At 46.0% G+C, this 11,399-nt stretch overlaps 2 protein-coding genes across 2 annotated transcripts; both read right to left on the bottom strand.

Moving 5' to 3' along the window:
• Positions 1 to 852: 852 nt before the first annotated feature.
• xab2 (XPA binding protein 2) lies at positions 853 to 7,043 on the bottom strand. Its single transcript, XM_084677274.1, has 19 exons — positions 6,887 to 7,043; positions 6,331 to 6,479; positions 6,041 to 6,164; positions 5,733 to 5,930; positions 5,459 to 5,593; positions 5,150 to 5,314; positions 4,856 to 5,000; positions 4,201 to 4,352; positions 3,931 to 4,050; positions 3,661 to 3,792; positions 3,375 to 3,506; positions 3,101 to 3,214; positions 2,832 to 2,994; positions 2,487 to 2,677; positions 2,244 to 2,366; positions 1,988 to 2,153; positions 1,630 to 1,756; positions 1,269 to 1,381; positions 853 to 1,123 (listed from the first exon to the last, which is right to left on the bottom strand). The coding sequence occupies exons 1-19, from the start codon at positions 6,920 to 6,922 to the stop codon at positions 1,062 to 1,064; spliced, it is 2,547 nt and encodes an 848-aa protein (XP_084533400.1). The 5' UTR covers positions 6,923 to 7,043; the 3' UTR covers positions 853 to 1,061.
• Positions 7,044 to 7,558: 515 nt separating this feature from the next.
• On the bottom strand, positions 7,559 to 10,836 carry LOC146253341 (uncharacterized). The gene is made up of 11 exons (XM_084676830.1): positions 10,755 to 10,836; positions 10,432 to 10,598; positions 10,086 to 10,274; positions 9,777 to 9,924; positions 9,489 to 9,655; positions 9,150 to 9,362; positions 8,896 to 9,025; positions 8,685 to 8,809; positions 8,399 to 8,575; positions 8,235 to 8,273; positions 7,559 to 8,144 (listed from the first exon to the last, which is right to left on the bottom strand). Exons 1-11 carry the CDS (start codon positions 10,834 to 10,836, stop codon positions 7,629 to 7,631), a joined length of 1,953 nt encoding a protein of 650 aa, XP_084532956.1. The 3' UTR covers positions 7,559 to 7,628.
• Between the last annotated feature and the right edge of the window lie 563 nt (positions 10,837 to 11,399).

Here is an 11,399-nt window from a genome sequence, read left to right as displayed (position 1 = left end):
GACGGATTTTCAGGTGCCCCACACTGGCATCCCTCAGCCAGTTCACTGGCCAATAGCATTTAAGGAAAATTAGTGAGGGCGGGATTTACGACTTGTGAAAAAAACCAGCAGGTAGAGGTATGCTTGTGAAACAGGTGCACCCTTGCGGTCAACTAGTCAGCTCGTACACATGACAAAATAACGCTTATAATACTTCTTATCGCATTAGGTGTGCATGAACAAGCATACCCAACATTATCCCCTGTCGCTTGAAAGTTTCCGGAAATCTTTTTCACCCTTGAGCACTAACTTTGTAGGTGTATTACTGTTTTAAATCTAATTATAGATGGTACAGGACAGGTCCTTTATTTTTATTCAGTGATTCTCTTTTAGTTGTGTATACACTGACTTTGATAAGCTACTGAACATTAGTAGTACTTTTCAATCTAAACTTACATTACAAACACGTGATTCGATAAGTGTGGTTTTAGTTTGTTGATTAAAGAATAAGGGAAAACAGAAGATCCAGTCCATTCATGAACCAGTGGAAGTCAAGTCCTAGTTTCAATCTCCCAGCCACTTAACTCCTCCCCCATGTTTTTCTAGGGCAGGAAACTCCCTCTTGCCCACTGAAGGACTGCCATAGTCTCCTACCACTGTGAACACAAACGCTGATGTCCATTCCTGTCTCTGTTCAGAACTCCCACAATGTCATAAATGTAAGCCGACTCAAATTAAGCATCTCACATTCATCATCATTTTCGACCGTGCATCAACTTTCAAGGCTACAACAATACCAGTAACTGACCTGCATATGTGGGTTAGGGTGACATCTTGTGGCCAAAGCCCAAATGAGCATCATACAAGTATCCCTAATGATGTAAATCGTCATTTTTATTCACTGATTAGGTACAAACATAACAATGCAGACTTCCAAAACAATGGAAGAAAAAGACGAGCCCACATACAAAGAACCAACGATGAAGTCGTTACAGGGATTCCGTTCCCCCAATTCTAGGGAGCTCCTTCGAGCTTCTATCTACAGTGTTTGGCTGATGTCACTACCGGCTGGTGTCCGACATTCAGTCTTCTTTAAGGCCTCCGAACACAGCTGTGGGGACACTCTTTTGTTCCAGCTGCACCTCTGCGGAGTGAAGAGCAATAGACACGCATTTACATGAAGCAAGAAAAACATGGGTCACTTTATTTTGTTGGTATCATACATCTGCTTTGGTGGGATGGGGAGGGGGGGGGGGGGGGTGACGTGCCAGGAGGTTGTTCCAACTCACCCTCTGGACCCTGATCTTCCCCGTCTTCATCCTCCTCCTCTTCGTCGATGTCAATCTCATCAGGGTTGGCTTGCTTAGCCAGTTCAGCCAGCTCACTGCGAGATGTGTCACTCCTGGAGAGACGCGCGTCAACAACATTGAACCCATCATTTCAACCGTTTTCAACCCATTCAACGCATGCACACAAAGTACAACAGCGAGCTCTGCGGGAGAAAAAGATGGACGTTCTCGCACTTCATAGTGCAATTCTCTCCTCAAAAACGAGCCCCACGGGGGGGGAGACCCGCCCAGTCATGCCGCTGAGCTCTCTGAGGAGGGGGATGACTGGCCACTGAAGAGGGGACGGTGAGGGACTACTGACCTGACGAAGAGAATCTTCTCCTTGGGTTTGAGTTTGTCCTGTTCGGCCTCTGCCGCCAGCTGCTGTGCCCTCTGCTCCAGCATCTTCATGTCGTCGAGGCCTCCCTGCCCTGGGGCAAGATCTGAGACTGGACACAAACACGCAGTAGGGTTATACAGGAGGTCTTCATGGGGCAAACGGATGTCTCATATAATTAAATATGTACATACACACTATATGTAAACCATTGTGAGATGTCTTCTTTTTTTGTTTTGTTTAGAAGGCAAAATAGAAGACGCCCAACGTCTTTCGAGGCAGAGTGTGTGCACGTGTATGCGAGTGTGTGCACGAGTGTGTGTGCACGCGTCATGTCGCATACCGGCACCGAGGGTGGTGGCCTTCATCATCTGCGAGGTCATGAAGTTGACCTGGGTGTTGTACGTGGCCTGAACACTGCGCTTGATTCTCAGCATCTCCCTGATGGTGTCCTCGTTCCCGTGGCGGATCTCAAACTCCTTCCACGTCTGCCAGAAGTGGGCCGTCAGCTGCAAACAGCACAAACACAGGAGGCCCTTGTCAGCACGGAGCGGAGGGGACACGCGTTGTGGTGACCGAGGACAGTCACGCCGACTCACCCTGGGATCACAGATCTGGGAGCAGAAGGAATAGATGGCTCTGGCGCGGTCGATCTCGCCCAGTTTGCTCTCCATGTCAGCAAAGCGCAAGCACATATCCCTGGAGTGTTGATCTGGAAGGACCTGGGTGGGGGAGGAAAAGCGACACAATGTTGGTGACATTAATGAAAGGATTCATCGTTTTTGGTGAGATAAAGCCAAAACAGACATGATGGAATGTGAGCAAGCAAGCGGTCAGGGTACCTCTATAGCTTTCTGGTAAATAGCTCTGGTGTAGGTGACTCCGTAGATTTCCGCAGCTCTCTTGATGTAGATGTTGAACATTTGGTGTCTTTCGTCGTTTTCTACGGCCTCTGTGGCTCTCTCATAGACTGCCATGGCGTGGCGAGCGAGACCAAACTCCTCTTCCAGTTTGGCATACAGTAAGTAGATGGCTGCAAATAACGTCAAATCAAAATTGGCATTCTTTACCGAGTACATTTAAGAGTATTGACTTCCTTTGATGTACAAAATACAAAGTTTGACTTATTCTCGTGCTGATTCCTGAAATGTCCCCTATGTCTTTGTCAGCATAAATGTGATCCTTACTCTTGGCAAACTTTGCTGGGCAGCCATCCAGAGCCTGCTCAAATAGGTCTCTGGCTCTCTCCAGCTTCTTGCCCCCATATCGGTCAATAAACTTGGTGAGATAGGTGTTCCAGATGTCATACACATTGGGCCATCTGAAGAGAGCGATGCCACGCTCGTATGCCTGGAGAACACAACACTCATTTATTACAAAAGATGGTTGAACTGGTAGACATTCTTGAAGGACGAGGATTATTTTAGGGGTGTTACAATAGCATATATGGTTTTACCTTAAAGCTTTCCTCAAAGTAGCTGTGCTCTTCAAGGAACATGGCGTAGTTGATAATGATCTGAGGCGTGGCAATGCGCAGGTCTATGATGCGATCATACACTGCCTTGGTAGACTGAGAATGAGAATGAAAACAAAACTGTTGGTTCTCTTTGAATGACAAGAAAGGTGACAAAAATGCCAGCGCTCGAGGTTTGGTAATATTGTAATTAAGTCAACATACTACATGAACATACCATAGCACTGGTCAAAACCCAGATGCGCCATGAACATACCTGGAATGTCCCGAGACTCTCCTCCAGGTCTGCCAACATGGACCAGACCTTCAGGGACTTGTACACTCGATTCTGGACTGGCTCGGATGCATCGTAGTACTCGGCTTTCTTGGATGGGATGGCAGTAGCTTTCTACAGATTTGAAACGAGACCATAAATCACAGATAGCCATTTAAAAAGAAGCGCACGAAATTGAAGCAGTCTCCTCTTGCTGAATCCACAATGATCGTGCCTCTGTAGGTTCTTATGGTGAGATGGTTCTGCAATAGAAGTTTGTTCTCCTCACCCTCAGAATACGAAGTGCCTGATCATAGTTTTCATGGCGCAGCTCCATCTCTCCGTATTCACACCACACCCCTGCAAGATCATCCACCACCTTGTAGTTGACCTTGGTGGACTTCTCAAAGATGGTCCGGGCCTGATGGGAAATTATAGGGGGGAAAACAGTAGTTTAGAGGCGAGTGAGACATACTTGTAGCAATCCTTCAACTTGCTCATTCTTTTAAAAGCAGTTTGTTTGACAGTTTTCTATATATGGCCAATCTCTCTGACTTACGTCATCAAGCTGCTCGTTCTCCTCGTAGAACTTTGCAAAGGAGACCCAGAGGGAGGAAGGTTTCCCTGTGGCCTTCATCGGATCCACAGTCTGCACGGCCTCGGTGTAGGTGTTGATGATCTACCAGACGAAAGTGACATTCAGACATTGGGTACATTGCAAAACTGTATAGAATAAACGGCGTGGAATATATCTGAATACATCCACAGCGATGCATGGTTAGAAATGGCAGTGAATCAGGCGGACAGATCAGGGTGTTGTAGGACCTACCTGTCGTGGTTTCCCGTCGTACAGTTTGACCCTCTTATGCCACTCGTGGACGTTGTGGGGGTTCTGACGCAGCAGTACGCTGTTCAGCAGGAGGGGCCGCCGGGCAATCAGCTGCTCAAAGCGAGCGAGCCGAAGCTCCAGGTCGATGTCGTCTGGGAAAAATGGAACAAGACATCATGGAACATCATTCGTTCATTCTCATGGCCCATTTCATTCAGTCCAGCAAGGAAACCGGAGAGGTAAGATGGCTGTAGTACAATGGTCACTTTTATTATCCATAAGTAACAGTACAGGTACCAGAATCAGCTGTATTCGCCAAGTACGTTTACACAAAACAAGGAATTTACTGTGGCAGGAAGGTGCATACAATAAACATATACAAATATTAAATATAAAAAAGTAGAACATGTAAAACTGTCTAAATAATTCAAAACAATAGTATACAATGTAAAATATATAGTAGGTGCAAAATTACTGGTAGATTCTTTGGTCATGCTCCTCTGGACAATCCCTAGCGGTCTTCCTAAACCTACGATAACAATCTAAACCTATATTACATACTGCAAGTCCCAACCTATATGAGCTGCTACACTTATCAACAATTGCCATACATAAGTCCTAGATGAGGAAGACATCTGTAATAATCGTCACATACCATCTTCATCTTTGCCCATCTCCGAGGTTGTTTCCATCTTGGCCGCAATCATGCTTTCCTCAAACTGGGCATAGCTGTCAAACACCTGGGTGAAGTCCCTCACTGTTACCACTGTCAGGATGGCTTCCTCGTAGACGTCACGAGCCTGATTGGAGACGAGTGGTATCGTTTTCATCCATACCATAACACACAGCTCAGTAAAACCAGCCGTCATTTTATTTTTGACCATCAAATAGCATGGCAGCACCACATTCAACGCTGCAGAAGAAGAGGTTCTAGGATGTGGCACGTCACCTTCTCAAAGTGCCCGCTGCGGATGTAGTAGTCAGCGAGGGAGCACCACAGTTTGCCCAGCTGGTCCGTGAAACGCGTGAGGCCTCCTCGGATGATGGCGCCCACGTTCAGAGATTTCACCTTGTCGGGGTTCTGGGAGATCAGGTCACACATCTCGTGCCAAAGCTGTGAAGACCAACCACACAGCCACGTGGAGATGACATCAGTGAACATGCATTGAACTCAGGTGTCTCTATTAGGAATCGAACCCTTAAACCGTGACTCTTATTGCAAAGGTGTAAATGAAGTCATTGGATACAAACACCCGACCTGGTAGTTGGACTTTCCCTCCTTGGACACAAAGCTTTCGTCGTTGACCACCGACGCCAGACGCACGGCTGCCTCGTCCAGACGGCCAACGGAGCGGAGGTAATCGATGTACTCCTCTGCATTCTCTGGAGACAGCTGCATGGGAGGGGACGACAAGCGTGTCAGTACTTAACCGAGTTGAATAACGGACATCACAAACCCACACGCTAAAAAGATGTATGTGATGTTGGTACACTGACATGTGGTGATTATTTCGCCGATCTGAAGGACTTACCTTGAGGTATCTGCGATAAACCCGGATGGCTGTCTCTGGCAGAGGCAGGTTGCGTGCAAAGCGAAGGTACAGAGGCCAGATGCGAGGATGCTGTGTGACTGGAAGGGCTCTGAGCGCACGGTCAAAAGATCTCCTACACCTTGTGATCTTCGACTGAGACACCAGGAACTGGCAGTAGTCCAGCCATATTCTGGGCATCTTGAAAAGGGCAAAGAAAGGGTCACTGATACATCACTCCATAGTAACACACTCAAGAAACAAAACAAATCACCAAAGAGTTTGGTAATGGGTCAGAGAATTAGCATTACCTTGTGCATAAACACCAATGCTCTCTCATGGCAGTTGTTGACCTCCTCGTAAGTTGGCTCTGTGATGCACTTCCCCTTTACCTGTTTTCGTCTTTCCCTCAGGTAGTTGTACCATAACTTGTAACTGCAAGACCATTATAAAAGTATAAGCATGTTTTTGATCAATTCAATTAAGGTATTCCCATAGAGCAGACACTAAGCTCACAATGTTAATCTGATTCAGTAAATGCACTACAGGAAACCATAGCTAAATACTATGTTGCTATAATGAGGTTAGTTGTGTTAAGTACCTTCCAGGTAGTTCTTTCAATGCTCGTTCGTAGATCATATTCAGAATGGATTTGCCACCATTCTGTTTGAACTCAATGTAACGCATCCAGCACTTGACCGAATACGGGTTTCTGATGATCTCCTCTTCGTAAGGCAGGTCATCTTCTTCCTAAAAAATTGGTTTAAATAGTACAAAAACGTTAAGGCACATTATATTGCGCATGTCAGTTTAGGTGACATGCGAAGGCTGTGATGATAGACAACCTCTGTTACTTTAGCCTAGCCTTCTAAGCGTTAGTGCCTACTTGTTCACCTTTTCCAGTTATTTATAACTTTATATTCATCTAACTTTATTTTTAGTATGAACAGTATGTAGATCGCTAAAATATTAACCCGAAATGTTACTTAAATAAACTTTCGTAAGCAAAACCTCTCCTTGCCTGGGTAGAGAGCTACCCCAAAGAGGCAGTAATGATGTCGAGCTCCGAGGCTATAACTTATAAGAAGGCCGCACAAAGACTACGAAATCAGAGCAGTATTTGAAGTCAAAACGTGTAATAGCCTGTTACTACTTACAAACATGACATCCGGTTTCCCATTTTGCGATGGCATTTTGGTTTTCCGATCAAAAGTTATAATACATAAACTCCCTGAAATGTATTGTTAGCTAGTTCTTGCTAGCTAGCTAAATCGTATTTCCTCAACGTGTTCACAACGTATTGTTAGTCCCGCCTCTAAGAAAAATTCGAACCAATCGTTAGCCATAGACACTCAATACGGGCGTCCACTTTGGTGTTTAACCAGTGGTAAGAAAGAAATATTGCTCTATTTGAAATTGTGAAGCGTAAACGGAGCTGGGATTTGTGTGCAAAAGTGTAGAATTCATTACACAAACCGGCCCTGAAAGTTGCTCCGTCGTGGCAACTTCCAAGGAGCAGGTAGCCTTAACGTAGATAAGGGCAGCGTAAAGCCAGTTGAACTTTATAATGTGGTTGGTAGCCCATCAAAAATAACATCATTACCGATTGTCAAAGAACAAATGTTGACTTTTATTAATGACAAGCTGTTAACTCCCATGGGGGGGGGGGGGGGGAGTGCAATCGGCCAATGTTTTAAACGTTTATTGATAAGTAAGGATGTTCAATTGACTCATGGTTCACGTAATAAAAACACAAAAGTAACTTCATCAGTTCGAACAGTGCCAACTAAAATACTTGCACATTGCCTACGTAATAAAACTGCCTTACAAGTTGTATTTATTTTCAAACAAATAGCTAAATTGCCCCCCAAAATTTAGACTACGTTAAATGCATTGTTATTATCTTTTCCTGACACCTTCCTTCTTATCTTTCCTTCCATCCCCCTTTCCTGGATTTCCCTTTGCCTTCCCTGCATCCCCCTTTCCTTTACCCTTTCCAGGAACTCCTTTCTTGTCTCCTTCCCCTTCCAAGCCCTTCTGTAGCTGTGCGGTGTGAACTCTCTGTATCAGGGAGAAGTAGTCCTCATCGGGAATTATTGGGCTCGTCATAGGAGAACTGTTGCTTGGGGATGCATGACGCCTCTGTGCATCCCGATGGGGTGAGACAGGTCTACTGCATGAAGGCTCAGCTCTTGGATTAGGGGAGGAAGGCCTTGGGGAGCTCGGGTGTTTTGGGCTTGGCTTGCATGGGGAAGAGGGCCTTGAATGACTTTCCTCTTTTGGAACCAGGTTTAGGTTGAGGGAGAGAGGTCGTCCTGGAGCTGGACTCAGCGGGACGACAAGAGATTCTCCGGGGGCTCCGAGTGTGAGAAAGACTTCTGGAAATGTGCATGGCTGGTTGTTAGCCCTGCGTCCCTATACGGTGGATATAAAACTGTTTATTTCAAGTTCTAGTGTCATCCATTCCAACTGTATTATGAAACACTCAAACCCTATAAATAATACCTGTTGTGGTGTGAAGCTCATGGATAACGTCAAGGTCACCTGGGAAGAAAAATATAATTAGGGTACTTTGGGCTGTCATCCATAAATTCTCTGTTCAGTCAGTTCGTGGACCTGTATCTGATAGAAGAACAAATGAACTTATTTTTACAAACATGAAAAACTACCTGAGCTGGAGGATTCTGTGTATTTGAGGCAGGGCTAAAAGAGGCGGATCTGGGTGGTCCTCTAGGAGAAACTGGCTTTGTAAAGGTCTGGCAGTGAGCCACGGGTCTGGACCGGACCTTTCTGAGTGTAACTGGAGAGCCCTCAGTCCGTATGTTTTGAGGTGCCACACAGGAATCCTGAAATACCATCACAGGGTTAGACTATATAACTAGTTATGGCCATATGGCCATGATTATATGAAGGTAGATCAATAATATGATTTGTGCAATCGGAATGATATCGTACTTTTGTGTTTGCACTTCTTGAAGTCCCCTGTATCCCTGGTAACGAGGGAAGTGATACTCGCTGGTCATCAAGCCGGCGGCCCTGAGTTTTGGCCAAGAGTTTGAAGAATCTCTCAGAATCTGGACCTATCAGAGAGGAAGAGGAGGGGATCACTAAGGACTGATCAAAGATCAAACATGAACTTACAGCAGTGTTTTTGGTCATCGCAGACCTGTTGGTATATGGCTGGTGTTTTTCGGCGTGGACGGGGAGCTTCTGCTAGGGTCTATAGAGCAGCGCTGCTCATCCATATGGTCTCTCTGGGAGTGACTGATCATGGAGAAGAACTTGTCCTGCTCTGCCTATTGGTGAGATGAATGCACAGAATATGAATGAACGCTGTTTCTAGTCCAGCCCAAGAAGGTTGAATGCCTCAAAGCATGTTAAAAGTATAAGAGTTCTATGTGAAAGGAGTGAGTGGCATACCTGCTGCTGGTGACTGGTGTTGCTGTGAGGTCTTTCCTTTTCAGGGAAGGGGTTGAAGGAGGCTGACCTCCGGGGTGCGTGGCTCAGTGGGCCCAGGCCTGTATCGAGAGCCTGGGTGTCAGGTCTGGAATGGGACTTCTTCTGGGCAGATGGGGTCCCAAGGCTCTGGAGGATGTGCGGTGCAGAGCACCTCTGTTCGTCCATCCTGGAGCCCTGAAAAGTGGAACAATACATATCGAACATGATACAATTGTGCCAAAAACGACTTTACAGAGCTGACCTCCATTGGTTACAATATATGATCCAAATGACCTCCTTGTTATTCATAGGGGGACCAACCTGGAATTTGGAGACCATGTAACACAGGTTGTTTGAGTCCTGTCCAGACTTGGATGTGCTCCCTCCATTTTGAATTTGTGGCGCTGATGGCAGAGTGGCGCGCTGGTCATCCAGCCTGCGACCCTGAGTGTTGGCCAAGAGCCTAAAGAAATGGTCACCTTCAGGGCCTGTTGGTGAGAGAGAAGGATTCAGGAGTTTGCGGTTATACTATTCAAATGGAAAACAAATCTGACCTTGTGAAGGAAAAAAAATTAACCGCTTTTTAATTAGTTGAGAAGTCAATCCCACCTGACGGCACTGTGCTGCCACTGTGTCTTGGTGTGGAGGGGGAGCTCCTGCTGGGATCTATGGAGCAGCGCTGCTCATCCATACGGCCTCTCTGAGAGTGACTGATCATGGAGAAGAACTTGTCCTGCTCTGCCGCCGGGGGTACGTTCTATTGGATGATTCAATGCACCAGAAGACAACAAGGTTATCAGAACTGTGCTGAGGTTAGACCCATTGCTTGACGTAGACAATGCCAAATGAATTGAAATTCCGGTGGGATGACAGAAAGCACGGCGGCCATAATGATGAGTGGGGATCAGCAGTACAAACCGGAGCCTGGGTGTGTTTATCCTTGATTTTGGGCCTTTCTATCTCTGAGCCTGGGCTAAAGGAGGCAGATCTTGGAGGACCTCTGCTGGAAGATCCTGGCTCTAGACAGTTCTTCCTTTGGGCAGCAGGAGACCCCTGGCTCAAGTGGATCTGGGGTAAAGAACACCTCTGCTCCTCCATCCGGGAACTCTGAAAAGATTTGAACCATCTTATCCAAATACTGAGAATAAATATAACTGTATGTATTCTACCGATTGATGTGTGGTGAGGTAAACTAAACCGATGTCAAAAGTGCAGTCTCATATTTTGTTTGCAACATCCACAGTACCATGGGCCCAATGTGTACCTGGACTTTGGAGACCATGTAACACAGGTAGTTTGAGTCCTGTCCAGCCGTTGACGAGCTACTTGCTTTCTGTATCCCTGGTAACGAAGGCAGTGTCACACGCTGGTCGTCCAGCCTGTGGCCCTGAGTGTTGGCCAGGAGCCTGAAGAACTGGTCACCTTCAGGGCCTGTCAGAGAAACCAGGACTTTGAGCATATCTCTCTAGCCATGCAATTCTGGAATAATCTACTGTAATTGTGCTGTATACAATGTGGGATTTGAGTGTTATGGCCGTGATGGAGTTGTTTGAGTGTTCTAATAGGCGTCTGTGATGCAAGTCTTACCGGAGGGAACTGTGGAAGCAGTTTTCTTCGGTGTGGAGGGGGAGCTCCTGCTGGGATCTATGGAGCAGCGCTGCTCATCCATACGGCCTCTCTGAGAGTGACTGATCATGGAGAAGAACTTGTCCTGCTCTGCTGGAGCTGGGGGGACTTCCTTTTGGAAACACACATCAGGAACACTGATCTAAACCCAACCTGAACACAAGCTAACCACAGTAAATCACACATAAGTCACAAGGAGAAAAGTGCAGAAAATGAGCCATTGTGTTTTACGTACTTGGCTTTTACGTGTGGGGTCTGGTTCTGGTGTGGTTTGGGTTGTGGAGGGTTCTACAGACTGCACCTTCCTGGATGTCACTGGAGTGCTTTCAGTAAGAATAATTATGGGTGCAGAACACCTCGAGGCCTGCTGAAACAAAGCAACAATTATATATTTCATTTTGCGTTTTTATCTGTACAGCAATAGTTGCCTATTGTATCAGCAGATGCTTCGCTAATTCAACACATGCCTTTTTCTCTGCAAGCTACATCATGTGAAATGTCAAATACATTAACTATAAAATGTCAGAAATCTTTTATATTGCCAGACCACCATACTATAACAAGTTGAGAAATATACTGTAACTCATCACACACACAAAAGCCAAT

Source organism: Hypomesus nipponensis, chromosome 17 (assembly GCF_054491055.1).
Source record: "Hypomesus nipponensis isolate SF chromosome 17, ASM5449105v1, whole genome shotgun sequence".
Taxonomy (NCBI): Eukaryota; Metazoa; Chordata; class Actinopteri; order Osmeriformes; family Osmeridae; genus Hypomesus; species Hypomesus nipponensis.
This window is presented reverse-complemented; position numbering and strand designations above follow the sequence as displayed.